Raw genomic sequence first — 15,709 nt, 5'->3', positions numbered from 1 at the left:
GAATCATAGCAGTGTTTTACAGCTCAATTTTTCTGTATGTGAAACTGAGTTATTAAAATAACTCCTCTGTGATGCCTCTTCTGCATTTGATTAAGTACGAGTTGTATTTATTTTTCGTTACATGTGGAACATATTTTGGCCCGAGCATAGGGGAACTCTGGGCTCAGAGGGATATGTTGTATGAGTACGCAAATATTATTGGAAGTGCTGAAATGACATGTGTAGCCACACTTACTCTCCCCTGTGTGCTAAGGTTTCTAATGCCACAGTGAGCCCTGCGGAGCGTAGCCTGTGTTTGACCAAAGAGGCCATGTGTGCTTTAACATTTTAGGCACAGCCAGTGTTGCCTTGAAACAGAATATGATTCTAAATTGGTAAGAGTTAATATAGTTTGGCAGCATAATACTCAAAATACATCAGTTTACTGAATTCTGTGTTTGCGTTGGAAAGCATGCAGCAGGACAAAATGAACTTAAACTTCAAGTGTATATGTGTAGCTGTCTTGATAGGTGAACAGTCAATGGCAAGATACACAAACCATGTGAAAAAACATATTCCCAAGATGCTTTTAGTGTATTATAAATGCTTCAAAATGTTTTTAATTGCAGGTATGCCCTATGAGTGAGGTCACAAACACAGGGCATTCTGGGATTTAGCAAATGAGAACTGTCTTCAGAAGTGGATAGTTTGCCATTTCTTCACCTCTATAGAACTTTTTAAGATGACGCAGCACCTTTAAAAATCCTGTTTGGTGAGCCTATCTGAAATTGAAATTTCACGTTTTTGTGCTTCAAAAACATCAGAACGTATATAATGGGAGATACTGCAATCCTAACAGAGACTCTGCATTGTTTTGCCATTATCAATTTTGACTTACTGTGAATATTGCAACTTTGTCTTTTGTTTAGTTCTGTAATTTCCTGTTTTCCAAAGGCAAGACCCACCTAAGGGAATGAGAAGGGGCCCACTTTAGCCACCTTCATTGTAACTATCCCTCCCTAACCACTTATGGATTCATCTGAGACCTTTAGACTCAAGTCTGTTTATAGGGCTCCAGACTAACTTTTCCATTGGTAGTGCTGGTGCTACCGACTTTCTCAGTTTCGTTGGCTCTCCTTCTCCACCAGCCTCTTCTCTCTCCTCATTTTGTTTTGTTGTTTTTTTTTGCGCGTATTGTTACACCGGTGTGATTAGCCATTTAGTGTATATGCTAAAACCGGTGTGAGTAGAACACAAGATTGGAAGAATTCTAGCTAATTCTAGCTTTTGAAGAAACAGCAATTTAACATTAAACTATGAAAAGCTGAAAACTATGAGAAACTTAATAACGCTAGTGAAAACATAGCGAACCATGCAACATAAAGCATAAAATAAGTAACGTGCGAAGGGGCTAAAATCAGCTATAGACTGCTTCATCTTTGCAACCCAGTAACAGCTAAATGGATTGTTTCACACATTTCATCATCAGTGCACATGTACAGGCAGGGAGAGTGCAGGTAGGGAGAGACCGACTGAGCGAGTGAAGAAGTAGTAGTACTACTTTTAACCGCAATGGCTAACACAGTACCCATGCTGGAGGGGGACCAAAACAGCCTAATGATCATCATGCTCTTGCACGAATGCGACCACGTGAAATTTTAACTCGCACGCTCTCAAAAAATGGTTGCATATGCGGGCATATTTGCAAGTCATACTGGTGTGCCTAGTTATAAAATTTAAAAAAAATCTTTTTATAAAATCTTTTTGCCTGAATTTACCAGAGAATTCTTGGTCTAATTCTGTCACACGAGGGAAACGTCAGAAATGGTTTCAGCTCATTTGCTCATGTTGTATGGATGTCCTTCATGTTCAAAAATCCAGTTGTCCACTCTGGTATAGGAGCATACCAGCTCTGTTACCAGACATAATTAGCTGTAAGGGAGCATACTGGTTTAGTGTTTCACATCTCGCACAAGTTCACTGCCCCCAGTTGCATGTCTGAGAGCCCTGGTTGAAAAAGACGAGGTCTGCCTCCTTGGAGCAGGGGGCTTGGTGCCAATAGCGGCTTTTGTCCCAGCTTCGACATGCAATCAGCCCCACAGACTAAGCCGGCATTAGACCCAAAGCAACGATGACTCAAACGCACGGTCCCAGCCCCCTCTACGTAATCGGACACACAGACGGGGAGTGTCCCCGGACTGACAGGGTGACACGCGGGCAGCTCTCTGCGTCTCTCTCCCTTCCAGAGTGCAGAGAGAACATCCCCTGACCCCGGCTGCCATTGTTCCTCTAAACGCACGCCGGCTCCACTTCCACCCCTCTGGTCTCCTTTTCATTGTTCATTACATTATATGCCGGCGCTAATCCTGGCAGAGGCTGTCATGCCTTTTATTCTGATACAGCAGACCAGCAGGTCTCCATTTGCAGGCGAGCGGGAGCCGGCCTGAAGGGAGCTCGAGTTTTGCAGAATTCAATAATAACACGGGACAAGGAAGTGGCCTTCTAATTCCGTAATCTTCGGCAAAGCTTCATTGCCTCCGAAGTGTTTCAATCCAAATTGTTTGGGACCGTGACTGGGCGGGTGATGTCCTGTGGGTTTAAACTACAGTAATGGAATTAAAAGGAAATGTAATCTCCATTTGCTCAAAGAAACACCGCTCTGTGGAAGCTTAATTATCATTGCTGCAAGAGTCAGTGATAGTGGGGCACTTTTGGTCATTTTTGGGCTGACGAACAGGGAGAGCAGTCTGCTCAGCACTGCAGAACACAATTGCTGCATTGTCTTCTGAGGGCTTGTGTTCCAGTAGTTTGATGGCTAAAAAGAGACTTTATGAACTCTGCAGACCTTTCCGGTTTAGCTGGGAGCTCCGGTCGCTTTTGACTTTGATGGAGTCCTCAGTGGCTGCGACAATTTTCAGCGTGCGGTATATAAAGTTCAGTATCTCCTTATTTAAGAATAAATGGGTCATAGCAGCATTGCACCTTGAGACATTGCCATGATCAAATGCAGTGCTCCATAGAGGAACAGTGTGGAACTACTCCAGGAAGCATTGGCCCTTAGGGTTTTAATTCTACAGCCTACTTCACTATTTTATGTTAATATTTCAAATAAAACTTACTATCATTTACAATTTACATTGGCACTCTCTCAGGGTAACATTTGGCCATGTGACAGTTCAGTGGCAAAGAGACCGTTTTGGAACAGTGGACATCACTAGGTACATATAACATGTCTGCATGATTAGCAATACTAATAGCCTTTTGGCTGCTTTATACTACATCTATTTCCTAGCATTTAGATGTATACTTTCTAGAGGTGGATATTGCAGTGTGTGACCCACCCAACCAGTACTCGCTGTGTCTGACACCTGCGTCTGCCTGCAGGCATTCTCCTGTTGTCTCCTGAGTCTATGGCCCACATGCTATGAAAGGGTCTTCATACCACTGAAGATAATCTAGCATTGTTTTCTGTTTGCATGTACCCTTTGCAGCGCAGAACTGAACATTGTTTAGACTGCATTTTCCATTGTCTTCCATGTTGAGAATATTAGGAATTCTTGCAACTCTCTTGTCTGCTAATGCGGGAGAGAAATAAAAATGGACATTATTGTACTCTGATAAAGCCAGTTCTGGTAATAGAAAGGACCAAAGTAAGTGTTGTATTGATTAATGGGAAGATGATAGTCTGGGAACTGTCAGCCTTGGGAAAAGCTCCAGGCAGATTTGTGAGGAAGATATGGGAGCAGCCCTAAGCATGGGCACTGAAATGGACTTCACCCTAAATGGAGAATAAACCTTTGGCGCTTTGTGACAGAAGGTATTGAGAGTAATTTGATCTCGGCGGAGAGTTGCGCAGATGCGCTGTTTAGAAAAGTAGGTTAGCATTATTGATGTATTAATAATTCACACTTTAGCTCAGTGGCTAGACAAGCCTGAGAGGATATGGCTCTCCCGTGGAGACGACCAGTCACCCTATTTACCAATCGCAAATATACACACAGGTCTACATAGAACCCCTACAGCTGAGGTGCCAAATCCTGGCCTCAGAGGTCTACCCCCCAAAAAATATTCCCTTTTTTATGTGACAGAATTGGCACTGTATTGAATTGGGTTGATTTTTGGAAGCAATAAGCTCAATCAGGTGCATAAGTTCTCACATGGAAAGGAAATCTGTTGAATTTGGCATAACTCTTGAACCCAGCCTTAAAGTAAATGAAGTTTCTTTGTTGGGAATTTGAAAACTGGGGAAGCTGTAACTCAAAGGTGTTTTTTTTTTTTTTTTTTTTTTTAATTTTTTTTAATGTTGACCGGCATGTCACTCTTCCTCTTGCAGGTGGGTGTACACGGCATTAGGATAGAATTTTTCAATGAAAAAGGATCAAAGCGCACCGCCACCTACCTGCCAGAGGTCGCGAAGGAGCAAGGTGAGTGTGGATATCCGTGGATTGATAGTAATCACACTCGATCACTGTGCTCACACATACGTCCCATTTCTTGGCTGCTGCTGCAAGGAGTGGTTCTAGAAACAGCTGTGCTGCTGAGTCACTGAGTGGCCATCTCCCCCTAAGTAGTAACAGCACCCTTTTTTGCCACTAGATGGCAAATCAGAAAAGATGAAAATGACCAGCAGAATGGTTAAGCTCCTTCACAGCATTTGTTTGCTTCTTGTTAATGCCCTTGTGGTCTTGTGCGTCATAGTAGCTGTGACCACAAGCGCTGGCTTGCAAATGCCAAAGCATCAGTCACCAGCAGGCTCCAGGCCTGCTTCCCTCTAAAGAGCTGCCTGTGAGAGCCAGTCCTTCCCCAGAGCCCGAGAGTAACCAGCCATCTGTGAGCAGACTAAGCTGGCCGTGCTGCAGGGACGATGCACAGGGATTAGACAGACAGGGTGGGCCACTGGAAGTGTTGAGCTAGCTTGCTGTCGGTTCAGATCCCATTGCAGGATGTTGCTTGCCTGAAGGATAATGCGGCGAGGCCCTTTTGGGGTACAGAGAGGGTGCAGCAGCACTGCACTGTTCTCATTCTCCTCTCCCTGAACCTGTCTCTTCCGCAGGATGGGACCACATTCAGACCATAGATTCCTTACTACGAAAGGGAGGTTACAAAGCTCCCATCACAAATGACTTCAGGAAGACCATTAAATTGACCAGGTAAGAGAATTATATTGATTCTCACGCACACATCTGTTCATATGCTGCACTCCTTACTTTGCTCTGGGAGCAGGTGAACAGTCTAATGGTTCTGTTCTTATGCAGCGACTCCTCTGAAGTGTGATGTCAGTATCAGATGAGTGGCCCACAGGGCTTCATTATGAGTGTTTGAGTTGCCTCTAAACTTTACTCTCCAGGCTCTTAATTACACAGCTGCTGCTCAAACCTAACCCGCATATGTTCTCAAAATCAAAAAGCTTTTGTGTGTGTGTGTGTGTGTGTACGTGCGTGAGTGTGTTTTGTGTTCTTTTCCCACTGAATTAATCTTGTTCACATTCATTACTTTAAATTTGTTGCAGAATGTGTCTGTTACAGAATTAGCATGCAAATGAAATACCACACAGATGCATCATTTGCTCCAATAGTATCGCGTGGTCTGAGATGAAGTTACCCAGCAACTCTTTATCATTGTGAACAGGTTCTGATGTATGGGGAGAGAGGGGACGTCTGCAGGGGATAATTAGTGATGTGGTGGTTGATTGGTGCTGTGTTATTGGCCCGCTCAGACAGGCTGGCAGATCCAGGCTGCTGGTTGGCTGATTCAGGGTGCTGGCTGGCTGATCCATTTTGCCGGCTGGCTGATTCAGATTGCCGGCTGGCAGCTCCTGTCAATTCGGCTGATCGATAACGTGCTTCCCTCGTTCTGCTGTCCTCTCACCCGTTTTCCCCTTTAGGCGGAGGCCATCCGGGGTAACTTTACTTCATCAGTGCTGTCCCCAACCTGGGATAAGGTTTGGGACAGCGCCATGACCTCTTCAGAAATGAGAGGGACTTCATGGGGCTCTCTCCCTGTCCTGCTTGTGTCAGTGGAGTCTCCGTTACAATATATAGGAGAATAGATAATGGAGAGCGATCCACTCCTGCCCCTTTGCAAAGAGAAGATTTAGCAGAGATCTGGAAAAGCTAACCAGATTGAGACTCAGGTGGTGATTATACCTCCATGATGAGACGTTACCTAGGAGAGCCAAGAAGTATGATGAAATGTGTGTGTCGTGGGGAAAAGGGAGAACCATTGAGCGTCATCAGTGTAACAGAGGTATGAGAAACCAGGTGAAGAAATACCAGAACCTTGTATACAGAGAGAGCAGAAGGGGTCCAAGTACAGAGCCCAGGGTAACTCTAGTTTAAAGCCCTGAGAGTTGTTGATACAGCCTCTTCCCAGGCCACCTGGTTGGAGTTCCCAGAAAGGTAGGATGAGACCCAGTTAAGAACATTGCCCAAGGTGCCCCATTACTGTCTCGGTAGACAGAAAGACATGATGGTTCAGTGTTTCAAAGACCGCAGAAAAGTTTTGAGGAATCAAGACAGAGGATTGGAGAGGTTCCTTTGCAGAATGTAGCGTCTCCGAGATGGGTAAAGGAGATGTTTAGTTGAGTGGTCAGTGTTCTTGGGAGTAGTCCAGGACATCCTGAGAGAGAAATCATGACCATTGATTAAACGCAGCAACTACAAGGGTTTTTGGAGAGGCAGAAGGAACACTGAATAGTATGTCATAAAAGCTATGTGCTATGTGCCTTTGTCCATGTGGCACTTCAGCCTTGTACGAGGTTATCACTTGAACATTGCCTTTGACTGATAATTCAGTCAGAGACTAGATTTCAAGCCTTGATTTGCAGGAGTCAACAATGACGTCAGTCTATATGTCAAATGTGATCATGAGAAGAAGACAGCAGTGAGGAAATTCTCCTTTGGGCTTTACTGCCGGCCCCCTACTTTTGTGGTCTAGCGCCCCCTCTGGGTAGTGGTAAGGGTGTGCCCCTTGTGCCCTAATGCCAGGCCCTTCTGAGCAGATGGCCGGCACGCCGCTAAACCATCTGCTTTGGTCATATGGTTTAGACCCATCACGTCTTGACCCGCTGGCTCCACAGCTGTAACGTGGCCTGCGAGCAACGCAGGTCGAAAAGATTCGCAGCTGAGCAAAGACGATGCTCCCCTGGAATGCAGAGCCCCACACCCCGTGTTTGCTGTAGTCCCTGGGCACTTGAGTTCGAGACGCAAGCACATTCCAGGGGACTGTTGTGTCTGTAAACGCGAAGGATATATCTTTGTCTGATTTGCCTCTCTTTGTCTTCTGGTTATAGATCACTGTGAGGCCATTTGTCAATCTGAAGACTGGTCATCAAAGTCTTACTTTTGCTTTTGTTTTTGAACACTGAAGTATCACAGAGTTACTGCGTGCAGTATTTCCTTTTAGTAAAGAAGAGGTCCACCCCAGCATGTTACAGTAAGAAAATTCTGCATAGTACCCACTCAAAACAAATGTTCCCAATGGCCCTGAGCTGATTTAAATTTATAAACTGTTTAAAAATGGTTGTGAAAGCATTTGATAGACACTTCCGTGGTCAAATCAAGTTAGCCATTTATTGGCTCATTAGGTGGCTATGGATATCAGACTGAGCAGCTATGTGTACAGTTAGGTTATTTCCCTTGTTCATCTAAAAATGTCACTGGTTTATCCCAAAGTGCATTGACTCCATTTAGCCCTCCCTGCTACAGAGAACAGCTGTGAGTGTGTATACGGTTAATAATGTATTTTCGCGTGAGCGAATCAAGTTTTCAGCTCCTCTATTTAGTATAGTTTGCTTGCTACATGTACACAAGTCTGTAGAAGGGTTTTTTTTTTTTTTTTAGCTTCAGTTACTCTTGTCATTTCAAAAGGGGCCGTGAGTAAAATTACATGGTAAGATATGCGTAGGGCTTTGAAAGGTGTATATTTGTCTTATGTTCTTGTTCTGGCTGTCTGGCTAATTGCTAATTCTGGGTCCGTAAAAAAAAAAAAAAAACAGGATGTTCATAATTTGCATTTGTTCCAGCTGGTCACGTTTTCAGATGTGAATAGAAGCAACCTTAGTCACTTATACCTATGCTTAAATACCGATAATGCAACTTCCCAGCTTGGATACCAGGCACAATGACGCAGACTCACGCCACGGCGCGGTTCTCGCTTCAAACCCGTCACAATAGCCGCGTGCAGAATGAGGTGCTGACGCCCTTATTCAGACGCACTGATTTTTGCAGTTGCACTGATTGCAGGTGCTTATCCCTGTACAATAGCATTCCGCCGCTGAGATTCCAGGCCCCGCGATGCACATTCACTCCATGGAAAGAGCCCCCCCCCCCCCAGACCCTAATCCCATCACAATGGAGCCGCACGCACTGGGTTGTTGACACAGCTTTTCAGATGCATTGATACCTGGTGCATAAATCTGCAGGTACATTTGCCGTGATCATCGATGATGCATTCTGCATACGTTTTGCACATGGCAACAGACAATAGTGGTGATGTAAACCAAGACAGAGACTGGATTTTTTTTTTTTTTTGCTCGAATCTGACAGCTGGGGATTGGTGTTGATTGTCCCATCAAACAATATCTCTCCATGCTTTTGATGCATATAGAGCTCTCAGTGGCTGTTCAGCTTCTACAGGGATAGATCATTCCACTGATGGCAGGTAAAATAATTCTCTGCATTTGCAGACAGCCTCTGCTGTGCACAACTACATTTCACAGTCACTGCAGATAAAATAGATTGAAAGAATATTCGCAAGTAAGGGGTCTATCATATCCGTGGAATTCTGCATAGTGCCTGCTCAGTGTTCCATTTGGAAGCTAATGTTCCAAATGGCCAGATAGTAATTTGAAGGGGAAAAAAAACTTCCTTTTTACCAAACAAACAAAGTGTGATTAGAGCGTGATTGCTTTCTGAACTTATTTTCACAGAATCAAATGCATGTCTCCTTTGTTTTTCTGTTCATCATAATCCCTTTTGACAGCAGAGTGCCAGTAGATCTGGGAGTTTTCTTTTCCTAATCTTTCTGCTCTCACCCACACCCTCCTTACCCCGGGAAGATTCAGTGTTTTACGACTTCTTCAGGCAAACAGTATAACGAGGCCGATGAGTGTGGTCATTCCTGGCACACAATCACAGCACAAGCACTGAGCTAACCATTGTCCATGGAATCAACAGATTGTTGTATTTAGGTGAGAATGCTTGAAGTAACAAGGACACCCTCTTGAGAACAACAAAAAGAACTGATTACCATAGCAGTACAGCGATTCTGTCCCAGAGCTGTGCTGCTTTTTCCCCCTGTGTAGCTCTCAAGGTTTATTTTTATGATTTTTTTTTTCCTCCTTTATGCAACCCTGTTTAGTATTGGCAATTGTATATTGGGCATGTTACTCTCTGACAAATTCTGCGCTGGTGCAGGCGCACTGAACACCGATGGGGTCCTCCCATATACACAGTGCACCACAGTGAAGCGAGTGTCCGTTGGAGGATAGGTGGTACTCCACAGACACCTGAAGAGTTGCAGGGTATCTGAGAGAAGTGAACATCATAGGGCTCAGCTTGCACTAAAGACAAGTGCCTTGCCAACTTGGCCAAGGTTTAACTTTTCGAAAGGATCGTCACAATGCCTTTTGCCTAGGCCAAACCCAAGCACGTGAATGCGGTCTGATTTTCACGGTTACTTTTGGTAAAATTAATAAGGACCTTATCACCAGAGAAGATGGGAACTGATCATTTTTACTGCAGAGAGGGTTTTAAATATATTTGTCCTTAGCAGACAAGGGTCTCAAGTGAGTGTTAAAAGGTGAACATCTTCACATTCTCATAGCGACAGGCTGTGTGAATGGAGCCATGCTGTTTTTTGTGTGTTCGGTGAAGGGGGGGGGGGGGGGGGTGTTGTGGGGACACAAGGCTTCGGCCTGCTCACTCTCGACTTCCTTCCTCCCTCCTCTCCCGCGCAGGTATCGTAGCGAAAAGATGACGATGAGCTACGCGGAGTACATCGGCCACCGCCAGCACCATCACTACCAGAACGGCATCGGGCACCCTCTCCCACCCTACAACCATTATTCCTGACACCGAGCCGCATGACCAGTCACTGGACCTCTCCGCGGACCTCTTCCCAGGAGAGCCCGCCCCTTCCTGGTCTAGCTATCTCTACTACTGTACCATTTTATGATGATAGTTTCCGTTGCCATGCTGACTGTTTTTCAGACAGGCGGCATGGCAGCGGGCGGCCACAGCATCATTTGATTATGACGAGAAAAAAAAAATCCTTTTATCCTCCTTATTAAGTTAGTTTTTGCAGCATTAATAATCCCGTTTCCTCCTTATTCTTAAAAGTAATGAATAAATAGTCGATTTTTTTCCAACAATCCTAATCAGGTTTATTGTGTCTGTGGATGGAAGGAAGTGGAATATATGATGGGTTAGTCTTGCAGAAAGGTATTGCTTTTAGTTTGTGTATGCTAAGCTTAGTAGTGCATTCATATAGGTAAGGTAGTTTTATTTCTTTTTTTCCTATTTTATAATTTCTTGTCAGCCAGATTTACATTGTTTTGTGTAACATGTTGGCAACTGCAGGTCTTGAGGTTTGATTTAATTTCTCTGTGTGTTTCTCTCTAGAATTTGTGATTGTCGTGAAGGGTGGTGCGCTTTTTGGAAACTTGTAAGTGAGCTAGGTGAAGCTTGATGTAGGTTCTTGTATAACCAGGATTGTAGGATTGTAGAGCTAAAGAGCAGGTCGCAGTTAGCCCAGTTAATTGGTAGCCAACAATCGTGTTAGCGTTTTCTCGTGTGTAATTAGAAGCCAACTTGTAATTGTAGACGAACCGGACAGAGTTTGAAACCGCTAGATAAATTAGAAATTAGGCAATGCCAAAATATTACTCATGATGCCACAAACTTGAGAGAAACCACCCTTGGGCATTCATGGTGTTTTTGTTATAACATCTGCAAAATGGAATTGAATCAAGTTGGCTTGGTGTAACAGTCAAATGTAATTTTATTTTAGCTTTTTACTATTTTTACCTGAGAAAAGTAATGGAGCAAGCCATTCTACTTCAACTTTTTACGGTGGAGGTTCTCCGTTCTTTGCCAGTCTGTATCAGAAATATTTTCTGCAGCGTATGACTTGTCATGGTCTCCAAAAAGCAAGCCTTGTGTAACAGGTTGGAACTAGTCAGGGTGGCGGGGGGGGGGAGTTTGGCGGCCGACTGGTAATTCTTCACGAAGACGGTGCAATCACTGTGCTCTCTGATAAGACCTCCATCCCAATTCCCTGTCCTCGTCACCGAGAGAGGAAAACAAATGTGCGAGACTTGGGTGTTCGAACAGGGGCGAGCTTAAACTTAACTAAAAGCCATATTTCTCTTCTAATGCACACTTTTCGTCGTGACAGCGGTCGGTTGTTCAGGTGGCGTCGCGCGATTGGCCGTTTCTGTTTCTGAGGAGACGGTTTCTCAGGGAACCGCTGGCTTTTGTGGTCCGGGGGTTCCTCTCTGGGCATCGTGTTGTGGGCGTGTCCTCTGCTGAGGATTCTGGGTGTGTAACGACCTTTCCCCGCCCATCTGTGTCAGCTTTCTACCGCTGTCTGCTGTCAGCATGGGTCACATTTGAAATACCTCAAGGCTTCGGAGTGCTGAAGGTCTCACAGTCCTGGCTGTACGTAGTGTATCTGTCTGGTACCACTGTAGCTGAAGGATATTGCTGTAAAGCTCACATTATATACGGTAGCAGCCAAATGTTCCTACTGACTTGTGAAAACGTTAAAACTGCATGGTCGTTGCCATAATCATTAAGAACATTTATGGAAGCTAATGTCATGATAAATCTGGAGGTGTCATATTGATGTTATGTAGGTTACGTGTTTAGAGTGTGACCATACATTTTATTTTTTGTTCCAAAGTACATCAGTTGTGTAGTGGCCGTGTTGACGTCTATTTGTGGTCTGCCTTTTTTTTAATTCATTGTATGCTACAGAAAACTGGAGACAGTTGTTTCTTCAGTATGTGTGATCAGACAAGATGGTTTCACTACAGTGAGTGAGCATTTTCTTGTTCCAGTCAGTCACAGAAAAAGCAGGCAGGAGTAGACTCAGTGGAAACATGGATGGGTTGGATAAGCCATCTTAAAAAGATCAAACTTTAATATCGAAGGGCAAAAAATAGACGCTTTGCTTCTTCACAGTTCTCCATTTAAACAGTTACTGGTTTCAAATCTTGAGTCATTTTATTAGCTTAAAATACCAGGACCCATCTTTTCCTAAATTTGTACAATGTATTATATTTCCAATGTATTGTAAAACAGACCTATTATTACAGGTATTATTTAAATGCCTGTACATCTTGGATCCTTTCTTTTTAAGGCCTTCAGTTGAAGTTGCAAGTCCTTGAGAGATCTTTGAGATGGCTTTACACAACCTGATCCACAGAGTAGTTTGTTTCTTTCTATAAAAAAAAAAAATAAGGGCTTTTGGGATTCCATCCACAGCAACCCTACAGCTCCTAGAATCTAAAACAAAACGACCCATTTCAGTTGTGTTGCCTTAATGAGTGATTTAATAAACAAGGACCAGTACATTAGCGCCACGGGCTCTCTTCTGTTTGAGTCACCGCGGTGAGGTGGAGGTCATCATGCCAACAGGGCAGGAAGCCTTAATTAGGTCAGCACAGAAATACCCTCTGTCACACGGTGGGGCAGATGGCACTCTCATGGGGCCAGTAGCGCTTATCGCACGCACTCACAGGGGCACCTAGAGCTCCTGTTTTAGCGGGGGGGGGGGGAACCTTGGGGTAGTTTGGCTGGCCGTACCAACCAAGCCCCCAAGGGTCATCTACTATACTGGGTGTGTTCTTAGGAGGTTCAGCCAGACACTTTCCCTGAGTTTAATATTTAAGTAAAAAAAAAAAAAAAAAAAGTGAAACTGCAGTTAGACGTATTTGAGAGAGAGTAATAACAACAGTGACTAATACAGACCATTTTGCAGTTGAATGGGATTGTCATGTCTTCAGTGCCTAGTAGGGATAACTCACAGTCCACCTGTCCTTTGACTGTTTATTCATTAGGGTTATGCTACTGGAACAAATCTGTTTCTTTATCAGAAAATAAAGCTTTCTGTATTGCAATAGGTTTAACACCATTAGCTGGCATTTACATGGGAACACGTCTGTGTGCTTTTTTTCCCGTGCGAATGAGTTGTGCTCTGCAGAGGAGCTGGGCGCTAATTTCCTGGTCCTTTATAATATACAGCACAAACTGAGTATTTTCTGCTGCAAAACCAAGTATACCAAGTCTTTTTGCATACATATATGTTTAATACATATATGCAATACATTTATTGCATGTATGTATGTGAGTAGACCTATCGTTTGTTCTCAGCATGCTCCTTCTAATGCTAGAGATTATTGAAATATTGAAAAAAGAGAAAATGGTGCTATTGGACCTCGTGTTGGGGCGGTCATAGTCATGTGACTGGTCATGCGGACTCATTAATCATATCAACAAAAAAAAAATTATTATCCTTGATATATGCAGATCTGTTTTACAGGTGTTTCTTAACCAGTGTAATGGTGAAATCAAATCCTGCCGGTTTGCAAGGACAAGGACAGCGAATCTTCCCTCTCCTCGCGGCCTGGGGGAAATGGGCATAGCTTTCAGCCCGTCTGTTGTGTAGTAGACCGTGGCATCAAACGAGCGCATTCATTCCTGGACTGGGTATAATAACCAGCAGAGGTACCAGTCATCTCTATTCACTCTCTGGTCTGGAACAAAGGTACTCTCTCCTGTGCAAAGGGGGGGAACGTGGGGGCTGGTCGTCACATGCTCAACAATGAGAGTCTCACTAAATCAGGTGCCCCCTTTGCTCACTGTGGGCGGGGCATGTCAAAAAAGGTATGGCCATGCATTTCTCTCCAGAGGGTCTGCTTTTGTGAATGGTGTGGGCCTGGATTCAGACAGGAGAAGAATGAAATGTTACCTGCGTTCATAATGGGGTCCTGGCATATTACTGTTTCTAAGGGCTTCACCTTTTTTTTTTTTCTTTTTTATTAAATCATTTTCGGTTTTTCAGCAAATTCAGAATGCAACCCCTTTGACTGTACTTCAAACTTTTTTTTTTTCCCTTCTCCAGTATCAGCAGAAATGATAATGGTTACAGTGCATATAGAGAGGATTACATAGCCAGTCTGCAGGTAACATTAGAGAGTTAGAGTGGGTGGCTGGATTTGCACAGAGACCTCTACAATTGATCAGCAGATAAGAGAATTGATGTCCCCCAACCCCGCACCTCTTCTACGACCCACATTAATCCCACAGTGCTCTCTTGAGGGGATTACCAGATCTTTCACCGTCTGTCTCCCCTTTATTCTCAGATACATCCCTTATGCCCCAGCTTATAAAGGTCCTTACTGTTTTTTTTTTTTTAAATTCTCCTGGAATACTAATTTCACTGCTTGAAGAGAGCTCTTAGGTAGGAAGTTCTTTTTCCTCTTTTCCTCCGAGGGTCCCTGAGGGGGGTCGTTCTGGCCTTCTGGCTCCATGGGGCTTTAGACAAATGTCCCTTCATGGACCACCCCCTCATTCCTGCTATCTCAATGGTAAAAGCAATCTCCTGCTGTTTATCAAGAAAAAAATGTGAGCCGAAGGAATTTCCCATTTTATTTAAAAAAAAAAAAAAAGGAGGGGGGGGGTATTTTTACGAATGCTTTCAGCATGCGTCCGTTTTGTGACCGCTCTGGCTTCATTCGGATGGTTAAGGCGAGACACCGATGGCAAAGATCAGCCCCCGTTCACCTCCTCTCCAGTCCTCCTCTCCTCTGTCTCCCTTCAGGACTGAATGTGCTTTCACTCCGGCTAAAACGCAACATACCCGCGACATGGCTGACGCTGTGGAAGCGCTATCGTTTCATCACAGCTGTTGCGCGGGGAATGTTGCGTGCTAGCCGGGACCCCAAGCACACACACACACACACAATGCTTTGTTTTATCTCCGCACTTGTTCCAGTGTACATTGTTCTCCATTTCCTGCACAATGAACCCTAAGGTTGAATACCCGTGTCGTACTGCAAAGGTAGGCTGCTTCGCCAGGCTCTTCGGAGCCGGCTCTGACGTCTCCTCAAGGCATTGTCAATCCCCGTTTTGAGTGATGTTTTTTTTTTTCTGTAATGCTCCTCTGTATCGGCGACAGCGGAAAGTTCTTTGTGAGCTAGATGCCATGCAAAAACAAATATGGCGAAGTCCACCGAAGGACCCTAAGCAGTATTTATGTAGGAATCGACAAACCAAAAAAAAAAATATATATATATATATATATAATATATACAAAACTTCTTTCTCTGTGTGAGATGCCATATGAAAGAACGGCATGCTGCTTCAGATAAACGTACTGTCGGACCCACACGTGCCAGGTGGCAGAGGGGGCCTGTGGGTTTGGTTTGCTGGTTCCTACAGCAGAGCAAACTCCACTCTGTGGTTCTGCACGATTGTGTTTTAATACTTGAAGGATTGCGCTGGGAAAGCTACACAGTAATCCACCTCAGAATGCACTTTGGGAACATAGGTTTACTTGCATGGCTTCTAGCTTCCTGATTCTGTTGCGCCCCCGACTGCTCTCCCTCCCGTTTGGCGTTGGGAGACGTTTTTGTGTATCGCAAGTCGTTTCTTTCTGTGTGTCTCAATGAAATGGGAAACTTGTATTCTCTACTGGCCCTGCTTGAGATGATGTTATCAGAAGG

At 44.3% G+C, this 15,709-nt stretch overlaps 1 protein-coding gene across 2 annotated transcripts in view; it reads left to right on the top strand.

Annotated features, from left to right (window-relative positions):
* The window catches only part of ammecr1 (AMMECR nuclear protein 1), a 51,612-nt gene extending 36,343 nt beyond the window's left edge, over positions 1-15,269 (top strand). Inside the window, exons 4-6 of one of the 2 annotated variants that reach the window (XM_036523567.1) lie at positions 4,313-4,403; positions 5,033-5,129; positions 9,938-15,269. In XM_036523567.1, coding sequence (XP_036379460.1) covers positions 4,313-4,403; positions 5,033-5,129; positions 9,938-10,052 — 303 coding nt within the window. In that variant the 3' untranslated portion in view covers positions 10,053-15,269. The remainder of the gene's footprint in view (positions 1-4,312; positions 4,404-5,032; positions 5,130-9,937) is intronic. The other variant, XM_036523568.1, reaches the window with a different exon arrangement.
* The last annotated feature ends 440 nt before the right edge of the window (positions 15,270-15,709 follow it).

This window comes from Megalops cyprinoides, chromosome 3 (genome assembly GCF_013368585.1).
Source record: "Megalops cyprinoides isolate fMegCyp1 chromosome 3, fMegCyp1.pri, whole genome shotgun sequence".
Classification (NCBI taxonomy): domain Eukaryota; kingdom Metazoa; phylum Chordata; class Actinopteri; order Elopiformes; family Megalopidae; genus Megalops; species Megalops cyprinoides.
The sequence above is the reverse complement of the archived record's forward strand: the minus strand, read 5'-3'. Positions and strand labels throughout refer to the sequence as shown.